The sequence below is a fragment of the Orbicella franksi genome, chromosome 6, assembly GCF_964199315.1.
Source record: "Orbicella franksi chromosome 6, jaOrbFran1.1, whole genome shotgun sequence".
Taxonomy (NCBI): domain Eukaryota; kingdom Metazoa; phylum Cnidaria; class Anthozoa; order Scleractinia; family Merulinidae; genus Orbicella; species Orbicella franksi.
The window spans coordinates 15,158,076-15,179,880 of NC_138150.1; the positions used below are offsets into that span (position 1 = coordinate 15,158,076).

The window sequence follows — 21,805 nt, forward strand, 5'->3', positions numbered from 1 at the left end:
GAGCCTTGTCTTTTAAGAAGCATAGTGTGTTTTATTAATTCTTTCAGCACAAACATATCACATCGAGGTGTACACTTCTGCTCTCAGGCATTACACGAGCTATGATTGGCCAATTTGGCGACCTGTATTATGGCCCAACCGCTGCTCCCGAATTACAAACTCTGTTTGAAAAGCAATTATTGCACTCGAACTTTGGAGAAAAGATAATGGGAGAGTTTAGTTTGGAAATGGTCATCATTGATCTTCGATTGTGAGGACATCTGCCTTGGTGTAATATCGCCTAAACGCACATTCTTTTTAGCTCCAATTTTGACGGGTTATCCAGAGACTTTTTCATACAAGTTCTTCATAGCCTTTGATGTAAGAAATAAATATCACTCCGGTATTGTTGTCTTCAAAGAAGAAAATTCGCGTGGAACTTGAAAAGAAAAACAAACTGTTTAGGGGGGTGGGCTCAAGTACAATCTGACGGATTAGCATGTTGCTTGAAGCAAGGAAAGTGCCGGAAATCTCTGAATACTTTATAGCGTCAAACTGTTTATCTCACACAAGGTCGATGCACTTTGAAGTTGCCAAAAGTATTTATTAATGCAGAGATTATTTCAACGCCCAGGACGTGACCCAAGAGGTAATTAATTGGGGAAAAAGAGTGTACTTTTTCGGCCATAAAAGAGAATCAACTCTATGTTGTTCTGTTTTATTAAATTTTTGGCGAAGTTCATTCTCATGTATTTACACTTTACGAGGAAAAAATGTAAAAGCTCACAGTACAACTGACAATACCAGTATTTGTTACCTACAAATGAATTCCCAGGTGGCGTCTAATCCACTCCGAGGAGAACCTCAAGTTAAAATATCTCGCGCAAAACTACCACGGTCAGAATTTCTAATTTACGAAAGAAATATTATTTAGAGAAAAACAATACTGTTGTTTTATCTGGTGTATTGAGCTATTGTTTAAGATAGCTAACAACACAACACGAACTGTCACTAAAATGTACAAAAAATGTTCCCCTATGTTGTGTATTTCTCCACTCTGTACATTTCCAATTAATTTAAACTGATGGTAGAAATTATATTCCCATTAAAAGCTATCTTATGATTATCACTTTTGCATATATTGACGATATCGCGGAAACAATCCTTCAAATTGATTAGCATCACCAAAATAAGATAAGTATTTTAAGACGTTCAATGTTTCATTTAATCAAAAGAGATCAGTTCTAAATCAGAGAGCTGTCTCTGGGTGGCTGGGCCCGATTGTTGAGGAGGTGGCGCTGACCCAAAGTACTGTGGTGGCGGTGGTTGCTGTTGGCCTGGTGGCGGTTGAGTTGGAGCAGGTTGATAACCTTGTTGCGGCGAGTATTGCTGAGGCTGCTGTTGCTGTGGTTCATAGAACTGCTGCACTGGTGGCCCTTGCTGCATTGGAGGTCCTTGTTGCATTGGAGGCCCTTGCTGCATTGGGAGACTTTGCTGCAGTGGAGGCCCTTGCTGCATTGGGGCCCCTTGTTGCATTGGAGGCCCTTGCTGCATTGGGGCTCCTTGTTGCATTGGGGCCCCTTGCTGTACTGGGGGAACTTGTTGCAATGGAGGCCCTTGCTGCATTGGACCTCCTGGCTGCACTGGAGGCCCTTGTTGAAACGAAGCAGGGCCATTTGATGCGCCCATGTTATGTTGTGGCTGTGTCGGTACAGAATTAAACAGCATTTGGGGGGATCCCCGTGAGGTATCTCCTTGCGGAAGATATCCGTTAGTTTGGGGAGGTTGGAAAGTTTGCTGTGGTTTAGTTTGTGGGAGCTGAGATGGAGGTTGTGGGTACTGGGGTGGTGCAGCTTCTGGTACTAGTGCTGTCTGAGCCGGGTTGGAATATTGTGTTTGCTGCAGGTGTTGGGACTGACCTTGTGGTGGAGGAATCTGATTATACTGAGGTTGCTGCACGGTAGGACCTGGAGGTGGTGCCCCTGGTAACTGATTCAGCAGCGAGGCTTGCGCTGGTGGCTGCTGACTTCCTGTTTGTCCATAGAGTGGCTGAGCAGCTGGTTGTTGGGAGCTAACTTGTGCATACTGAGGGGGTGGTGCCTGAGGAAGCACTTGCGCAGGAGCAGTTGGAACTGGAAGAGGAGCCCCAGGGTTGTAAGGCTGAAGTGATGCTGGACCAGCTTCTGGCGGAACTTGGGATGCATATGACGGCGGTTGATACTCTATTGAGCTCGGCTGAGGCTCAGTTTGACGTGAGGGGTACTGCGAGGGCGGTGGAGCATCAGGAACCTGATATCCGGGAGGTACCGCTGGGGTATAACCTGCAGGTACATTCTGGGGATTGTAAGGTTGCGTACTCGATGCTGTCATGGGAACATAAGTTAATGACGAGTAGGGACTGGAATCACCCGCGGGTGGGTACTGGATGCCACCGTACGGAATCTGCTGTTGCTGTTGCATCTGTCTTTGATACTGGAGTCTTTGTTGCTGCTGCTGTTGTTGTTCAATGACCGCCTGTCGTTCAGTCTGTAGGCGCTGCTGATAAGCCAGGTACTCAGCCTTCTGCTGCCGCATGAGCTCAAGTTTCTGTTCTATCTGCATGCGCCGCAGCATGTCCTGTTCTAATTCTTGCTGGCGAACTTTCTCGCGGTGTTGTTCACGCATCTCTTCTAGGGATGAGCGTGCTTCATGTACCAAGCCCAGCTTCACCTGAAGAGCCTCGAATTTTGCTGGAAAAAAAGGAGACGAAGAGAATCAATTACCCAATATAATCAAAAAATGGCTACTCATCACTACTTCCATGCGTTTCTTACAGCAGCATTTGGGACACAATAAAAATCAAAACAATCTCGTCTCATTGATTAGATTCTTCTGGCCGGAATGACTTGTAATAACATTTAGTGAGAACTAAATATTAAATGAGCTGTGTTACGGTATTTTAAGTTATGTTTTTGATGTTCAAAACTATTTTCAAATGATAATTTTCCGAGATAGAGAAAACACACACAAAACTGGAAATAAACTTGGACAATAACGAATGAAGAAGTTTCAGATTACGAATGACAAAACTTGAGAAAATTAGCGAACCTTTTCAAGGTACATCCAACTCCTCTAATCACTGTTCAGAACCTATATTTTCACTCAACCAGATAAAAGATATTCACAATGCGTGATCACCCTGAATGGTGATGAGAATCCCTGGAACTAAAAATGGATGCGATCACCCCACCAGAGAGCGGGAATGCCGCAGGATATCAATTAGGCAAAGACCCGGTGAAACTTAGCACAAGACTGAACTCACCTTTTTCCTCTTCCTGTTCCTCGATAAGTCTCAAAATCTGCGGGTGCATGGCGCTGACAGTTTGAAATAGAGACTAAAGGAAAACAACAAGAACAAGTCATATTTAGTGTGAAAATTTATTGAACTCGTACATCATACTACTACATCGATCTACTGTACTTGTTTATCATCATTACTGTCCGAAATTAGTCGAGGGGTGTTTTCCCATAGCTAGCTGACAGACTGACATATTAAAAAGATTTCTGATTGACTGATTGACCCACTTTTTTTCAAATAAGACTATGGTTAGTGCGTTCGACTCCACGTCAAGTGATCCGGGATCGGGCTCTAGCTGAGAAAATTGTCCTGTGTTTTGGGCAAGACACTAACTTTCACAGTGCCTCTCTCTCCACCTATGTGTATAACTGGGAACTGAAGAATTTAATTCCTGGGAGGTAACCCCACGATGGACTAGCATTCCATCCAGGGGGGAGTAGAAATACACCTAGTCGCTTCATGCCACATAGAAACTGGAGATAAGCGCCGGTCTGATGGGCCACTTGGATCGTATACAAACTTTGTGTACCATTCCCTTGTTTTATACCCCTCCGCCCCCTCCCACCCCTTCCCCCTTAGTAAGAAGATTATTTCCAAGGAGAAACATCGATCAGTCTTCAGAACTAAAGGTATAAAGAGTTAAGAAGACAAAAGCAGAAACGCCGGTGAAAATGGAATTGAGAAACCAACCTGCACTGTAGCATCCATAGCGATGTGTTTTCCCTGACCAGAGACTTTCTGCATTCGTTCAAGTAACATCTCAACGTTACCTTGAAAGGTTTTCACCATAGCTTCTGATACTTCTGACGTAGGTGAATTCACACTATCCAGCTGGCAGAAAGATCAAGAACGCGGACAAACTCCATCAGGAAGACTTCAAATTTGACAAAGGCCGGGGTTGTTTAGTTTAAATGTGCACTGTACAGTTTACATTTAACTTACATACCCTGAAGGGTTAAATTCATTATTGTGATTGGTCCTTTAGTGCCATGTGACTTAACCTGTGATGAATGATATGGATCTGGCTCTTGATTGGTCACTTTATCATTCGCTTTTATTGAGTTTTATGTTTATATTAACGTTATACTTGTTATTCCACATTTAGGTTAAATGCAGTGCAGATTCAAGTTAGTTCATTTGTGTGTTAAAAAGAAATTCATTTAGCGGTTGAAATATGTAACTGTACTCTTTATACTTCTCAACAGCCTCATGAATTATGACATGAAAAACCCACCCATCCCAACAAGTGGTCAAAATGAATCTACAGGTATCAGAAAGAGGCATTACTAAAGGTTTCGCCTGCAGTCTTAGCATAAATGATTTCCACAACATTCTATTTCCATTGCACTTCTCCTACGTTCTGTTTAGTTCTTAGCGAGGAAATAAAGCCTTGCGCTAGGACTAAAACAAGTTTTTTTTGGATATGGTCTCTTTAGATGAGTTGAGACAAACGAACAAAAGCTAGTGTTCCACATTTCAACCTGTTAACAATGACTTTCTGGTGTTAATATCGACAAACAGCAAGTGAAGCTGGTATTAACCGTGGGTTCGGAGTTTTCTCGTTGCAGTTTCCTTCCCTTCTTTTTCTTTTTTCCTTTTAATATCCCAACTTTCATCTACAATGAAACACAGTCCCTTTTTAGCTTTTTTTATGTTACAAACACCGCTACTTTAGGTTATTAAAAAAGGTTAGGTTAATATGTTGGTTGAAATAAGTAGTAGGCAATTTACAACCATCAGTGAAAGTCCACACTTAACACGATTTGTGGCGTGTGTTTATTCAAATCCGACATGTCTAAATATCTCATGTATGGTGAGCTCAGCATTAAATCAAAGCAATTAACTGAAACTTAAATGAAAACCATATAGTTTTATTTCAAAGCAATGAAAATCAAACTACGAACAAACAAAGCTGGCCAGCTTAAGACTGCTTAAAGTGACACTAAGTCTATGCAATGCCCTGAACTACAGCTATTCTAACAGTTGAGGTTGAGTTCAAAGTTTATTTAAACAAGGTAGGCAGGAAAAAGTTGTTTAATGTTTGCAATTTTGAGCAGCATTGGCTTTAGAGTTAGTTAGATTTGAGGCTGAATTTTTTAAAAACTTATTTTATGACAGAATTCTTAGTACCATCTCTAGATCTCCCAGCCATTAACATTTGTAAACACGATAGTATGTTTAGATACTCTGTCACGGACATGCAATGAGAAGAATAATGCTAAGGAATGACACACTGCAACCTTTGCTTCTCAGAATACAGACAACCGTGGACACAAAGTGTCCTCATAAAGACAAGCTGGGCTAAGTCCTTTTAATAATTAATTAACTGAGTACTTTATTTCCACTTGTATAAAATAAGTACACACTTGCCAATAGGAAAATAATGTTTATGAGGATTTGCCAAAAACAACAGTTACATATTCCTAGATTGTTACTTTTCATTGCCGAGTTTAAGAAGATCTCTACATATTTCAAAAGTATTATTTTTAAATATTGACAAAGTTTAGTTACCTCAGTGGAATTGTTAGCAATTTGTGTTTGTTCTGGTGCACTGGCAGGTGGACTTGATCTTTGTCTTGAACTCTGCCTTTCATTTCTCTCCTCCCAGTAAGACCGATTGAGATATCGTGCAAGCTTTAAGTGGAAAGTAAAAGATTTACATTAGGTACATCTATCCTTGACTTGTCAGCACCTACCCATTCAGTGGCAAAGGAGAAGTCTGATGCAGCTGAAAGGATAGCCAACAGCTAACAGAGCACTCAAGTTACTGGAACCTGTACAAACCATTTTCTGTAATGCGAACATAATAAGGACACTGTAACTCTCCTACTATTGAGTCCAATTCACAAATTGTTGGTCTCAGTTGTGGATTTAAAAAAGTGGTCACATGATGTTGAATTTGATGATCATAGCAGAGCTCCTGCACACGAGCGGAGCCCCGTACCTTAGAAAATTTGGTAACATATCAATCTAAAAAATTTCGCTTGTCACGTGACTGTCCGTACGTACGCCGATACCATAGCTACATCTTTGATTTTGGACATCCATGTTATGGTTAATAGACAGCTGTCACAACAAGCTATCCACTAATCAGTATCACGTGATCATATGGTGGGCTCAGGTTTAGAGCTCATCGAGCTCGTGTTTTTTTGATCGACCGCAGACCAGTTACTGGTGTTTTGATTGGATCGCGGGCTCAAGTCACGTTATTACTCTGGAGGAAGAAGGGGGGAGTATGTGCAAAGGCAAAATTTCGGCTCAAATAAAACTCTGGCATGTTGTTGACTTTTCTTCTGACATATTCCTTGCACAATTGTCTCTTGGAAAGTCCCTGATATATTGCGTACATAATTTCTACAATCTTGGTAACGCTTATTGGGTATAGTTTGATAAACTTTAATTGGAAAAAATGGCAAAACCACATGCTGAACAATTGCATGCTCACAATTGATAATTTTTTGAGTTTCTGATCCAAGAAAAACAAATCCCTTTTTCCTTTATGGTTAGTTGTTGCAATCAGGAGCTCCGCTTTTAGGCTTGGCTAAATTTATATTATAATATTATTAATAAAAGAAATCTCACGGAATTTAACTCAAGATGCACTCTTTTCCACCAATTCCTGCTGGAATGCGTTGCTGAAGTACAGAAGTTTGTGAGTATTTTTTCATGCACTAATGCCAAACACAATTCAACACTTCTTAGGCTCAGAATTTGATGTTCTACATAGAGGATTGAATAAAAGCTACAAAATTGTCATCACATGAAACCTTTTTTCAATATGCAACTGAAACCAACAGTGCATGAAACAACCTGAGAGAAAGCAATTTCAACACGCACTGGGATCGATGGTAAATGGGATTCTACAGGTAGTCTATCACAGGTCACTTTTTTATGGTCCCTAAGAATTTGGCAGTACTTATTTATGCACACAGGGGGAAGGAGGTAATAATTATGTCAATAAGTATCCTGCCTAGAACACTCAATAGTAACACTTATGCTACAAATTTTGACCTCCAGTAAGGGAATTGCTTACATTTTGCTGTTTAACATACAGTGTAGAGAGGGCATTATGCAATGTATGTATTGACTCTAAACATTTATAGAGCCCGCGAAACTTTAAAACATTATTTCTGAATTTATGCGCTAAACATACCTCTGGGTCCATGCTGGATGAGTCTGTTACCTCTTCCTGAATTGCAAAAAATGAAGAAATTAAACCCATCAACAACTATGTTCAAACAATGTTCATTTTAATGCAAGAGAGAAGTGTGAAAAATCCTCAAAGAATAGATCAGTTGCATAGAGGATGGTAAAGGGTATTTTCATGATTTGTGAATGCCCTAATTTGTTCCAGTGAAATGTTAAATGGCTAGTTATTTTTCTCAAGAATCGTGATTTTGTTAGCTGCATTGAGCCATGATTGTTTAAAATAATTTTCTGATGTGTGAAATTAGAAATAAACATGAACCCTTATTTTGATTACTGGTATGTTTTCTATTATTTTTGACACCCATAATTTCACAATAAACATAGCATAAGAAGCCAATTGATCTGTTTGATCCATTTGCATTGGTCTTCAATGGAACACAGTTTTATTTTTGGTGCTCATGGAAAAAAAGGAGCAGAGGAACGGTGAAGATGTCAAAAAAGGTTGTGCTTTGGACACTTTAACAATCATGTACAACAATCAACACAACAATCTCATTAATTTAGTCAGTTTGTATGAAAAGTATAAAGTTCCCCTTTTCCATAATACATTTGTTAATTTCCTGTGAATTGTGAAAGGAGCTGTTTATTCTTGATGATCTAGACCCCCATCTCTACACTTTTAGTACATGAAAAACATTATAAAAATAAATTGAGCAAATTTAACTGGATTACTATGTATGGTTGAATGAGATTGTTATTGACAAGTTAAATAATTTTGGGCATGTTCAATTCATAGTGGTCTGCAACTTTTGGTACAGTGCACAAATTAAACAATCTGTTGTATGCTGTACTTCAACTAGCATACAGTACAATTACTTGGCTGTTACTTCACACCCTTTGAAACCTTGTTAGCTCATTCCATAGCATCAGCTATGTGTTGTCATTTTCCCTCCCCTTTTCCTGCTCATGTAACTCATGCTTGGGCCATAAAACAGGAGGAAAACTCAGTTTCTGACTTATGGTATGGACCTTGTACAACTACCCTATTTTTCAGTTATAAGGCGCACTTAGTTATAAGATGCACTTTTAAACATAATTGTGTCAAGTTTACAGACTGAAAATTACTCCTAAATACTCAGTTATAAGATGCAACCTGAATTGCAGGAATTTTTTTGACCAGACATAATTTATGTATCCAGAATAATTATAATATCTAGAATACACATACAGGAGATGCATATAGATTGCTGGTCTGCCTGTGTGAACTGTATGGCGGCTCTGTAGCTGTTGTACTGTAGGGGGATGATTTAATACTGGGACTGGCTCGCATCTGAAAACAGATAAATTCATACTGTATTAAGTAAAGTTGCATCTTTAAAGCACTTGTTGAGGAAAACCACTTAAAATTTAACAAATAAAGAAGCCTCGAACGTGCTCTGTCCTGTTGTAAAGCATGCAGGAAGCAGTAGAGCACAAAAGAAGCATAGGGGAAAACATGAGACGTAGTCAAGTGTTTTTCCCTACTTCTTGAGTGCTCTATGGCTTCCTAAGTGCTTTACAACAGAACAGAGCACAGTCAAGGCTTCTTTATTTGTTTTATGATAAAGAATCCAATAATTTCCCCACGCATTCAGCTGAATTTTCAAACCAAACTTTATTTTCCAAATGAGTAAAAGTGGTGTCAGCTGTGCTCTGTTCTCTGATAAAGCACGCTAAAATAAGCCAATCACAATCATTGTTAGAATTGTTCAAATAATTTGATTGGCTAATGAGTGACAGCTGTCAATCACAAATTGAACATGAGCTAAGCTTTCACTTTCGAGTAGTTTTGAGCGGCTTTCGAGAGAAGAATGATGCCTTCAAAGTTTGCTTTTTAGTTAATTTTTAAATAAGGATCTGAAGGCAGGTAAAGGCTTGTAGTCCAGAGGAATTTGGTGGTATTGTGGCTTGTGAAAATGTGCACTTGTCCAATGGAAATTATGAAATAAGGAGCTCCAAGCTTATGGATGAAAATGCAAAATGCTGAGTTGAATTTGAAAGAAGCTAGAGTTATTTACGGCTTGCAGCTGCTTGCAGCAAGATTGCCCGAACTAGTGTAAAAGTTAGACAGACTAAACTGCTCCCTCTGGTTCTACTCCTAGCACAGATGAGAATATCAGAGCAAGCTTTGAACTGACCACTCGTCAGTTCACTTCACAGAGATGATCGGAGAACAAGCGTTACTACACTCCATGTAAGTGTTGTTTGAGTAATTGAGCATTTTTACAAAAATAAAGCTTCTCATCATAAACAGAGACAGCTCAATTGTTGTTTTCTGTCGTTGTTTCACTTCTTAAGTATAATTTCTGCCTTCCTAACAAATATCAGTGCCATAGCAAGGGGAGGGGCCAGGGACCCATGCCCCCCTCCCCCCACAGTTTTTTTTTTACCCCAAAAGTAAAATCAGACGTGTATAAAATGTTGAAGACCATGACGAAAAGCTAGCAAAAGTGATGGCAGTGTACGGGGATACTGACTTGCAGCATTACAAGCTAGAACTCCAGCTGTCCCTGCTTCCAGAAATAGTACAGGCAGACACCTCCAGATTCGACATCGCTGATCTGCTGGACTTTTTTTCAGTCACTCAGAAACGTTCATAAACTCTTATTGAGTGAGATTTGCACCCTTACTAAGCTTATGCTTGTCACGCCAGCTACCAACGCCATCAGTGAGCGCTCCTTCTCTCCCTTAAAGCGGCTCAAGACTTGCCTGCGCTCAACCACGAGAGAGATGAGGCTCGACCACCTCATGCTTCTCCATGTCCAAAAGGAATTGGCAGATGGTATTGACATGGCGGAGGTTGCCAATTTGTTTGTGGGGCACAACCATCGGCACAAGCACTTGTTCAGGAAGTTTTCATCAAACAACATGCCAATGAAGTCTCCGTTTGCATCTAAGGGAACTCAGACAGTTTAACAACGAACTAATACCTGCTTCTGAGTCTCTGACAGGTGAAACACTTGCTTGAAAGACAGTCGGTTTTGTTATTTTGTAATTGACTTGGCAAGTGTTATGCTTTCTTCAATCTGCATTGCTTTGCTGAGACAGTGTAGGAAGTAATTCGCAATACGCTTAAATTACAAATAGCTCTTGGAGAACGCTGGAAATAGCATTTCTGAACCTCTAGATTTCAAAATTTTTTGGGGTCATGTCCCCAGACCCTCATAGCGGCTTACGCCTTCGGTGCTTGTTTCTGTGCACCCCAGTTTTTTTCCCTTGCTATGGCACTGAATATAATATATTTTATCAAAGCACTGGTTAGGTTGCGAATTTGTTTATTTCATTACATGTTTTGCTGGCGGGAATCTAGCACAACTGGTTATTCTAGTACAGTTTTAACACTGCTGTTGCAAACAATGGTCTCCGTGAGCCATATTTACTGCAGACAAATAGCTCGTTTACATTGCGTTCGTCTGAGCCACAGGGGATGCTTAAATTTGGGTCAAATTTGTCAAAATTCCGAAGCAAATATTTGAGTGCCAACTTACTGTCATCAACCCATGCTCTGTTTTCTGATAAAGCACACTGTTTCAGCCAATCAGAGTGCATGTTAAGTTATAAAGTAAACTACACAACATTTTGCTCTTTATGAGCAGCAACAACCAGCTGATTTTAGAACATTAATGGTAGTAACTCATGATCAACATACCATTATTGTCAAGTAGAGAGCATACATGTATTAAAATAAAAGAAACAATCAACATCAAATTCTCCAAACTATCATTAAACAAACTAAGGACAATCAGTAAGGAGATCTGAACATACATCCTTAGCAGCCTCTTCCTGTGACAGTGATAACGCCATGGCCAGCTGTAACTCTTCCTCTTCTTCATCTCGAATTTCTTGTTCAGATTTCTTAGCTGGGACCTATAAGCAAGTCAGAGTACAACATGTAATGACACAGTTACAATATCATACCAGATAGGTTCTTAACAAACATTTACCTTCTTCAGAGATTTCATTAGAAGCCAGGGACTGCACAAAGTGCCAAGCTATGAACTTGATTTTTCTTTATCTGCTTACAGAATGCAAATTGCCAGCCATGTGCTTGTCTTTCATTTTCAGTTATGCTCATTGTAAATTTTTCTTTTTTGCATAAAAAGTGAAATTTTTTTTAAACCAAAACCTTGACTAGCTAAAAAGGAATTTCACTAATTAATGTTAGAATGTTTCATCTTTTAATCTCCTATTCTGTAACATTTATCAATGACCATGTACTAATTACCACTAATCAGGGCTCAAAAAAACTTGCATTCCATCTTGCCCTTCAGACCAGCAGCTCTCAACTTTTGCTTGCCCTGGGCAAGTCTTCATTTACTTTTATTGCTATTTGGTCAACAGAAGACTTGCCTGGGCCCATACCACTCGGGCAAGTGAGAATGAAAGTAATCTTGCCTGGCAGGAACATGTACTTATCCAAGACAACTGGAGAGCCCTTTTTTCAAGCCCTGCTAATACATGGGATTTGCAATCTGGTATTTGGGAATAATATACTGGTAAATGCTTTGTGATCAGTTAATCCTCACCTGATTTTCACGGCTCAGAGGGCTGTTAAGATATTCCGTTGGCAAATCAGAATCTGAAGATGTACTGTCAGACTTCTTACTAGAGCTTTCTTCACTTTTCCTACATTAGCAATGATAAACAAAAAAAATATGAATGGAGTTGAGCAGAATAAAATAATTCATGTGATTGTCAGTGGTAAACAAGTAATTATTTGCAGGTTAAAAAGGTTTCATTTGCTGATTGATCAGTGAGCTTGGGTTTACATTAACACATTGAAATACTGGGAAAAAGGCATGCTACATTTGTTTTATATAATTTTATTTTCATGGAGGTGGATATCTACACAGAGTATTAAGGTGCAAAATGGTGCAGGGCCACCTTACATTTTCAAATATTTAAGGTGGCTCTGAACTCTCTCCTTAGAATTTTTTTTAAACTGTAAAACGTTTCATCTTATCATGCTTAACACAATTCAAAAATTAAAAAAATGTGTCACCATACTTGGTTTTGAGTCAGAATCATTTAAGGATAAAATCAAGGATGTTTTAACAGGTTGTACTGTTGCTATGTTAATATAAATGGGATGACCACAACTTGTTTTTCAATGACTGGGCACTGGTGTGGTACAGTTATTGTAGGATCATATGACAAAGACTGGTTGTATTGATCCATCAAGGAACAAGTATAAGTGATTGTCAGCCACTTATAATAACTGTACAATGACCTTCTGGCTGATGGCCAAATTGTGCAATTGTGCAATGTAGAATGCTTTCTTACCCTGCCGATGGATTGATCTTGTAAAAACATGGATCACAGACCCGTACTTCTCTTTCTATGCCATATTGTGGAATAATAGAAACTTTAGAAGAACACTTCTGGCAAAACACTTGGCCACAATTCCTACAGTGGTGCTGAATATAACAAAAGAAGAAAAGAAATTAAAGTTAATCATCACTATAACTTCTTGCCAGTCCCACATTCACAGTTACAAGATTCCATCAAACTGGTTTGAGTTCAAATCACAATCATGATTATCATAATTCACTTAACATTTTCTTACATTTGACTAGCAGATTCATTCAAGCCACAACATACATATTTCTACTTTTTAAGCGAAATAAAATCAACACATTAGTCTGTGTTCTAAAAGCTAAACAGAGCTGTACCTATTGTAGCTACTGTTGCAAAACTGAAAGTTCAAGAAAACAGAGATAATAATATTATTCATTTAGGTACTTATTGAGGCTTACAACCGCATACAACCCTGTACCTGTAGTTTGTAGGGACATCAATATATCAATAAATAAATAAATACTCTTTGTTCAGCATGATAAATGCACCAATCTTCAAGGTTATCACAGTTATCAGGTTTCACAAAATTATTTTCCTCTTAATTTCTTAAAAGAAGCCTCTTCTCCACATTGCTTACCTGTCTTTGAAATGTGGAGAACTTGACTCTGCACATGTGACAAACATCACCCTCCGCCCATTCTGGGGCCTGACAAAAGGAGGATACAGTGATAGCAATCATATACATGCCAACTCTAACACCTTACATGTGAGCCTCACACCTGCAGATCAAAACCTCTGGTCTTATGTCTGCCAATCACTGATATCTCATGCCTAGCTCAAAAGTTTGAGTTCTTACAACCTTAACTGACACACTTTCAAAAAGTATTGACACTCAAATTAATGCAAGAAGAAAAAAGTCCACATAAATGATGATACATCTACATGTCTGTTAGTTCTCTGATTTTTAAGAGAAAAGTACTGGCCAAGGGTCATTTCATTGGTGAAATGCATCCTAAGAACCTTCTTGGAAATATTTGGCAGTCTTAAGATGTGTTCAGGTCTTGATAAAGGTGAAATGTTTATTTGTCATTGGTGTGTGAATGGACAAAGAAAAAACTGTTAATCCCCAAAAGGAAATTTTGAACTCATGACCTTGCAGATACCAGCTGAACACTCTAACCACTGAGCCACAGAGAGACTCTTGCTGAGCTACACTGCAGGCCATTTACTTGACTCATAACACTGCATACTGTTTGGAGCAGCAACGTCAAAAGCATCATGTGTGTGAGAAATAATGAAAGATGGTAAATTTTCAGCTAGGTGAACAAAAAGATGAATGATAAAGATGACATATTCAGGTCTTATTTGAAAATCCTGACACTCCCAGGATAACAACCTTTATGCCTGCAACTAAGAAAAGATTGGAAAGCACATAATTGTACATATATTTAATCAATAATAGACCAATTTCGATATATTAAAATTCAGCCTAAAACAATAGGCCTCAGTACGAGGCTCTGGGTAATAATTACAGAATTTGTGGGGTTTATTCCCTGGAGCCTCATGCTGAGGTCTACTGTTTTAGACTGAATTTTAATATATCGAAATTGGGCTATCAACATCTCACTTTTCTCATATCCTACACTCATGGAAAAATACTAATTAACTGTTATTTATGTTGTGTTATCAATCACACACTCTAAACTTACTGTTTCTGCTGTGAACAAGGCATCACTTGACTCGTTCATGGGAGGAAATTTATATCCTATTCAGAGCACAAGACAAAGAGAAAGTATGTCATTAATTGTTATGTGACAGATAGTGAAAATCCAGAACTTGAAAAAGCAAGAAAAAGCTATAAAGCATCAAGAGTGAAAAGACTGGCAACGATGACAATCAGACATTGAACTCAGGCTAACTCCATATTGAGCTAGAAGCTGAAGAGAATTCTGGATATTCATAATTTGTAAAGTGTGGATGTATATACACGCCAGCTCCAGTGACCAGCTCCAGCACCTATTTTGTCACCTGGGTTAAGCATGGGAGCATAGCTACAATCACAATGCTGATAAGGCATTGTATCTAACACAATTTAATTAGCCCCTTTCTCCACGGATCATGCCTCACCTTCCATTCTCATAAGATTAAATGTATCTTGAACAACTTTGTATTTTGGCTCTTTGCGAAATGCAGTTGACCATGTCTGAATCATGCTTAGAATTTGCTCCTTGACTGGTTCTGGGCTGGTCTAAAAAACAAAGCGATCAGTTACAAGAGTTTACAAATACATAGTCAGCCCTACATTAAAAAGTAAACCCTCAGAATATATATTTAAGTTTACACAGGCTCAGTAAAGACATCTGCCATTTAATATGAGAAGATTCCATAATAATATTATTATTTAGAGATAATATTGCAGCTACAATTCATGAGTTTGAGCTTTGAAAAACAAATTAATAAATATCTCACTGTCGCTATAAAATTATATTTTCTGCTGTCATTATTTTCATTGATTTCATACTCTGCAGTTAATTTGTGAAATGATTAATAATTATTATTGGTGATAGATTTAAACATTATTTTTCATTGGTTTTAGCCTGATACTAACCTTAGCCAGTTCTCTAAAGAAATCCATAATATCTTTTGTAGCAACCTCTTTGTGCATAGGGGCTCCACAATTCTTAACACATGCCTCTAAAACCTTGAGAGTGTTATCAAGAAAATCAATGTACATGTACAAAGTTAGTATGAAAAAAGCTTAATTCTCCCTTTGACCTGGCTCACACATGCAAAACTAAGTAAAAAACGTTACTATCAATCTCAGACAGCCATTGATGCATCACTTGTATCATTCCACAGTTCCAAAACACTGATCACTGATCACTGATCACTGATCAGTAATCACTGTTGCTTTGGAATACAGCCATCAAGCACTGGCCAAATTTTCTTGAATTCCAGATAAAGCCCTGTCTTCTCCCAGCCGGTAGAGCTTTTTTTGCATGAAAATGTGGCCTGCGCAGGACATCAGTAGCTGCTGCCAGTCATGGCAGCACCTGAAGAATTTGCTTCATCATCGGGTTTCAACCACCCCTCTCCCCTACAAATGCAGCCTTTACTTCTTTTACCTGACTGGTGAACTTTGTGATATTGCATATGTGTACAATCATGAGACTATCTGTATGAAATTCTATTTCACAATGTCTCTCTCATGGTACTAGTCTTTGTAGTGGACTGTAACATTTAACGTTTTTTGAGTCTAACTGCTCATAAGACTGCAAGTACATATCAAAAACATAGTGCAGCTGGAATGTGAGAGTATTCAGCTGTACTTGTTCTTGGAATAGACCCTTGGCCTTTGCATGATTTCTCCTTCAAAAGAACGTCTGAGTACTACAGACTACTGAGCAAAGTAGAAAATGTCTGTAATTCAGGATCAACATTCAAGCTGTATTAACTGTTTGAAAAGGATTCCGAGTCACACATTGAGAGGCGAAAGATCTGTGGGTGCTCAAGTCTGCCTGGAAGTGTTAGGGTTTTGCTAAGGTTGTGTTCAGTTTTCGATTGGTGCACAAACTTTCATAATTTTAAAAACTAATAGCGATAAGTAAAAATTCTTAATTTAAAATCAATATAAGCTTATGCTCACGATCAATCCAAATTTCGCAACGTGAGGGTTCTTGTCGTATATCTTCCTCTTCATGGCTGCCATTGCGTATTTAGGGCTGAAATTCGACAGACATAAAATGAATTTAATATAAGCTTAAGCATGCACGCAAAAAAGAAATTATTGTAATAAGACTTACCTAATGTTTATTGTGAAGTTCTTGTTCACAATTCACGAAATTGTTATGATTAACTGCAAGGAATTTAAAATGACGTTTGCTTACTTGACATCTTCTTGTCTTATACAGTCACAAATCTGAAGAATGCTATTCCAGTCTGGTTCTAAAAGAAGTTGGCTCGTTGCTTTTTCTAGAACAAGATTCAAGTATAAACGAACAAAGTTGTGAGTTACTGAGCTTCTACCAAAAAAATCAGCCGAGATTCAAAGACGAAGCTTCATGTTTCGATTCCAAGATTTAGCCATAGAAAACACTTACCAAGTAGAGAATCAAACGTTGAAGAATTTGAAAATATCCCCATCGTTAAAACCGATGAGAAACCGGCAAAAACCGCGCAAAATTCAACCAAAGTTTATTCCTCGTCAACAGCTAAAGACTTTGGCCAAGATGGCGGACTTCTATTAACGTGACTTCCGAGTGAGTGACGTCGTTGTGACCAAAATAGACATTACTTAGTCTCCGGAAGTTAGTATTTTTCTCCCGGCCAAAGCTGACTCACGATTGTTTGACGAAGGTAACCGGTATTTTAAACCCTGCAAAAACACGTAATCGCCACAACAATATTTAAGAACAATGCAATTTCAATTTATATTCAAATAAACTGACAAGAGCAAAAATCATTTTTTAAAGGCTTAATTTTTCCCAGCTTGTGAACCCTCCCGACAACTCAAGTCGAAAAACATCGGCCAGTCGTCGCTTGTGTAGAATTTTCGCTCTATACACCAATCGAAAGCCCTTTCAAGGGCAACCTTTCCTCGTTATTTTAGGACGCTCTCAGGTTATGTTTCGAAATACAATTTATATAGCAATGTTATTTTTAAATAAATTTTTAGGGACTTCTGAGTGTAAATAAATAACGATTTGCATTACAGCCAAATTTCTTTCTTCTTTCTGCTTCTGAAGTGAAACATAGAAAGCAAAACTCTCTAGAACTGGGGCAGGGCCAAATTGATGAACAGACTCCCAGCTCAAGGAATAGTGAAGAAATACAACGTAGATATAGAGGGATTAAGGGACTGGTTTCGGCTTTCCATCACTGAACTTCCTACGAGCGGTCAAACTTCTTCATACTCAATAACTGGACAGATGTGATGAGAACAGATAGTACAAATTAAATCAGGGACATCAGGGCTGTCTTGATATACCACCAAAATTTCACAAGTAACATTAAAAGAAACGTTTGGAAAACAGCGGGTGAAAGTAAGGGGCAGGATTTCGGGAGCGTAATAAGCGGCACAACAGAACGTCCAGTGTGAATATACGCTTTTATTTTCTTTCTCTATTGTATCTTCGCTGATGTTAATATGAGTTATTTATTTCGAGATGTGCATTAATAAAACTTGAATTTGTATTCTAACAGCCCATTCCACAGACTTGCCATAAAGTGTACTAAGAGCCGTTAACCTTGAAGACGCTGGAAAACAATACTACATGTAATACAAGACAGTTATTTCTCTAAAAACGCTCGGTTTTCTTTCATACGAATATCATTCATTTCGCGATCTCAATAATCATGGATCAATGTGATGTGTGTTTCCGATGAATGAATTTGTAAAATATTTCTCAAAAAAAGGTTAGCGCTTTCTATTAAGTGTTGACAAGAGTAGCCCGTAACTGGTTAAAAAAATACTCATTTAATGGGCTACATCTAACCAGAGCAAACGTCTGTTTTTTTTAACCAATCAGGAGCAGAACCAAAACCAATGATGATTTGGTTTACGCGCGTTTTCCCAGGCTTGGCGCCGGTTGCGCGTTTCTACTTGCAGTTGTGATTGGCCTTTATTGCGTTACTTGCGTTTGTTGTGATTAGATAGATTTTAGTTTCACTTGTTATACATGCAAGACACCGCAAACTGGCATGGACCCTTGAGATTCTAGCAATGCTTTACTTTACTGACCAACTTCGTCATGAAGCCTCTTTGGAAAGTCATTATTCACAGCAATACAACAACTTCAGAAACATAAAGTATTTGTTTTAATTTTCCTCTAAATCTTTCTGGCACCCGACCACAAGCCTTCGTCGAATGACCGCCCTTGTGCATTCCATTTATTACCATTTTAAAGTGGCCATTTGTCATGGCAGCGACTGTTATTTTCCTGTAAAAGACGAAAAGGAAGGGTACCTTAACATTTGTAAAATTATGTTTAATTAGAACGTTAAATGCTTGGCAGCATACGTCGTTCACTGGCTTACAATTCCTAAAGGTCTCCTATGTTTCACATGGGTGCACAAACTGTCTTGTCCAGGACTCTCGTATTTCTTTCCCAAGAGCTCCCATATATTATTATCTAGGGTAGTTTAGTGTATCTTCCGCGGGAGACTACAATACTCTACCCGGGGATATCGTTTGTGTTTCCCTTAAGTCTGCTAAGAGTTTTCAGAATAAATAAGGGCCTTACTAACACGTAAGCTTCGAAATATTCGCCCAAAGGTCGAAAATGATAAGAGGGATAGGAACGATTCTCGTTAAATACGTGTAAACCTCTCCAGACTTATCATTTGCAGTATCTGGAAACACTACCTGTACCATGTAAACAGCAAAAACCTGGCAGGACAGACATTAAAATGAGCTACTTAAAGCTTGCACTGATTTTTGGAAAGGTTTATAAAAAAAAATAGAATAACGATATTTCCTCGTGCCAGCAAATAACGTATAAATTGAAATCTTTCTCCATTCATACCTGTTCCTTTAAACCACTTGGGCACAGCGCCTTTACTGGCGCCTCCTGTGCGAGGTCTGTTAGTGGAGGCCGGATTTAGTCCCTCGCGTGGCCTATCCGGGACACCAGCCCCACCTAGAGAGGTTCCTGTCTGTTCGTTATCATCCACTGTGGACGAACTTACAAGAGAGTCTCCGATATCTGGTCTTGAGCTAGAACGAACAGATAACACCCTGGAAACGAGAAGCAAAGTTCATTCAGTACAGAAGTCATGTGTGCTTGTATTAAAAACGTTTTCTCTTTTCCCTCGTCTTACCCCGTATCAATAACAGCTTTCTCAGCGTCTAGAACTGTTGACAACTTGTCTATTAATCTTCTAGCGAGGAAGTGTTCTAAAGAGAGAAGCAGGTCTATTGATTAATTTGGACATCTCTTTTGGCACGGGTTTCGACGGGGAATTAAAAATAAACCGCTTCTTTATCCTCTTGTTTATTTTATTGAATGACATCCGAAAGCAGATCTTCAGAGAATATTAGCACCCCCGCCTTACGCTTGGTTCTCGCCGCAAGATGCTTTGCAGTGTTGTTTCCACGCAACATGGCGCTTTGTTATGACGCCTTATTATATGGCTAGCTCCGTGAGCGGGCAAGATGAGCCGAATCCTGCTATGTGATTGGCTACCCGAGCGGGCAAGATCGCGCGACCTTGTCCGTTGGGGATTACCGCTGTATTCCGCGAGAAAATAGTGTTCTTTTTGTCCATAAACAGGCAAAAGGAGAACTTGGCCAATATCCAGCCATCTTGCCCTCACAGTTGGTCAATAACCCATATATACTGACTTTGCAATTTTTGAAAACTGGTGAGTGCTCGTGAAAATTTTTAATCAGGGGTAATCACAATGGAAAATTCTACATTGTCTATATAAAGATTTCCCACTGGGCCGTTAGACTCTGTATCTGGGAAACGTCCTCACTCGTAAAAGTTTATAAAAGGTCTCTAATGACTGTACAACGCCTGGTACAATGCTGTAATAAGCAGAACAATTTCTTACCTTGTTGTTCAGGAGATCCAAAGTGTATAACTGAAGCTGGATATAGTTTGTTCTGCAAACAAAATGAAGAATAATTCCATACAATGTCTGTAAACCTTTCACCTTAAAATCTTCGATTACCATGACTTCATCAGGTTGCTTAGCAACATAAGAACATCTCTGTCGAATACCGCAAAACTGTGGGCTCAGTCAATATGGAATACCATTATAAACTTGTCGTATATGGAATACCATTATAAAATCGCTTGTTTTCACAACAGCATATGTCGACAAAGAAGACCGCAATAATTTACCTCGAACAAACTTGCGTTTGATTTGTCAAGGACTCTTCTTGGTGGTGTAGTGTCTACATATATAAAGCAGATAATATATAGATTTAGGCCAACCTAAAAGCGTAGCTCCTGGGCCGGGTTGTTCAAAGCCCGATTAAGCTAACCCAGAAAAAGGTGGAATTTTGATTTGAGTTTTGTAAATTTGCAGTGAGGTTTTCTGTATATTGTTTGGCCTTCTGTTTTGAGTTTTAATAATCACCCTATACAAAAACCAAAACAGCAAAGAACATTTGTATAGAAGAAAAAGTCATAATTTAGTTAACTTTTTATCCTGGGTTAGCGTTAACCGGCTTCCGAGCAATCTTGCCCTGTTTCCAACAAGTTAACCTAATATGAGCCCGCGATCCAATCGATAAACAGAACTTGGTCAGCGGTCAAAAAAACACGTGACCTCGAGGAGCTGTAAACTTGAGCCCGCGATATGGTCACGTGATACTGGTCAGCGGATACCTTGTTTTGACAGGTGTCAGTTGATCATGTGAGGGGAGAATTTGCCGATACTTCATAACCATAAAAAAGCCAACAGTTAGCAGTCAAGTGAAAGTCCAATAACCATGGTAACCACCTGTCTATCTGTATCATCGTGTAACACCTTGTAGTGAGAACTACCTGAAGTTGTAAGTAGTTAGTATTTACGAGCAGAATAACTGACTGCCTATAATGGAATAGCCTAGAACAACAATGAGCTCATTAGCAGCCAATAGGGGTTAAGGCTTACTAAACGAAATATTAGATCACTTGTTTAGAGTCTAGCATAAATACAGGTGTTTTGTAAATTGTTCTGGGGTTACGCCCCCGGTTGTGGGACGCCGGATACCACTTTCCCGTATTGGTTACTAACTATTTAATAACCGAGAGTGAGGTCGTTATGGGAAAATCTCAAACTGAGGCCTTGCCGTATTGACCTCGCTATCGCTCGGGGTTTGAGATTTTCCCGTAACGACCGAACGGTCGAGGTTATTAAGTTGTTTATTGTATGGCTCATGAATAAAGAAAAAAAATCATTCGAGCGGAAGTCATCAATTTACATCCAGCGATGCGCGCGTTTACCGATTCATTCATCGTCTCAAACCCAGGGCAGAACTACACAGTCAGTGAACTTCACCACTGTATTACG

General features: G+C 39.0%; 2 protein-coding genes across 3 annotated transcripts in view; both read right to left on the bottom strand.

Moving 5' to 3' along the window:
- Positions 1-681: 681 nt before the first annotated feature.
- LOC145490980 (hepatocyte growth factor-regulated tyrosine kinase substrate-like) lies at positions 682-17,303 on the bottom strand. Of its 2 annotated transcripts, XM_081470101.1 has the most exons (17): positions 16,903-17,303; positions 16,690-16,774; positions 16,449-16,524; positions 15,411-15,503; positions 14,930-15,050; positions 14,512-14,567; positions 13,440-13,508; positions 12,788-12,921; positions 12,031-12,130; positions 11,270-11,371; positions 8,694-8,795; positions 7,470-7,505; positions 5,828-5,950; positions 4,858-4,932; positions 4,007-4,147; positions 3,281-3,353; positions 682-2,708 (listed from the first exon to the last, which is right to left on the bottom strand). In XM_081470101.1, exons 1-17 carry the CDS (start codon positions 16,943-16,945, stop codon positions 1,204-1,206), a joined length of 2,934 nt encoding a protein of 977 aa, XP_081326227.1. In that variant the 5' UTR covers positions 16,946-17,303; the 3' UTR covers positions 682-1,203. The 2 variants fall into 2 exon arrangements, with proteins under 2 accessions (XP_081326227.1, XP_081326229.1); XM_081470103.1 differs by lacking the exon at positions 4,858-4,932 and having other exon boundaries at positions 16,903-17,302.
- Positions 17,304-18,596: 1,293 nt separating this feature from the next.
- Positions 18,597-21,805, bottom strand: part of LOC145491004 (tether containing UBX domain for GLUT4-like) — a 28,460-nt gene continuing 25,251 nt past the window's right edge. The window contains exons 16-20 of the mRNA XM_081470135.1: positions 20,650-20,702; positions 20,357-20,408; positions 19,622-19,697; positions 19,327-19,538; positions 18,597-18,741 (exon numbers count right to left, since the gene is read on the bottom strand). Of these exons, the coding sequence (XP_081326261.1) occupies positions 18,734-18,741; positions 19,327-19,538; positions 19,622-19,697; positions 20,357-20,408; positions 20,650-20,702 (401 nt within the window). The 3' untranslated portion in view covers positions 18,597-18,733. The remainder of the gene's footprint in view (positions 18,742-19,326; positions 19,539-19,621; positions 19,698-20,356; positions 20,409-20,649; positions 20,703-21,805) is intronic.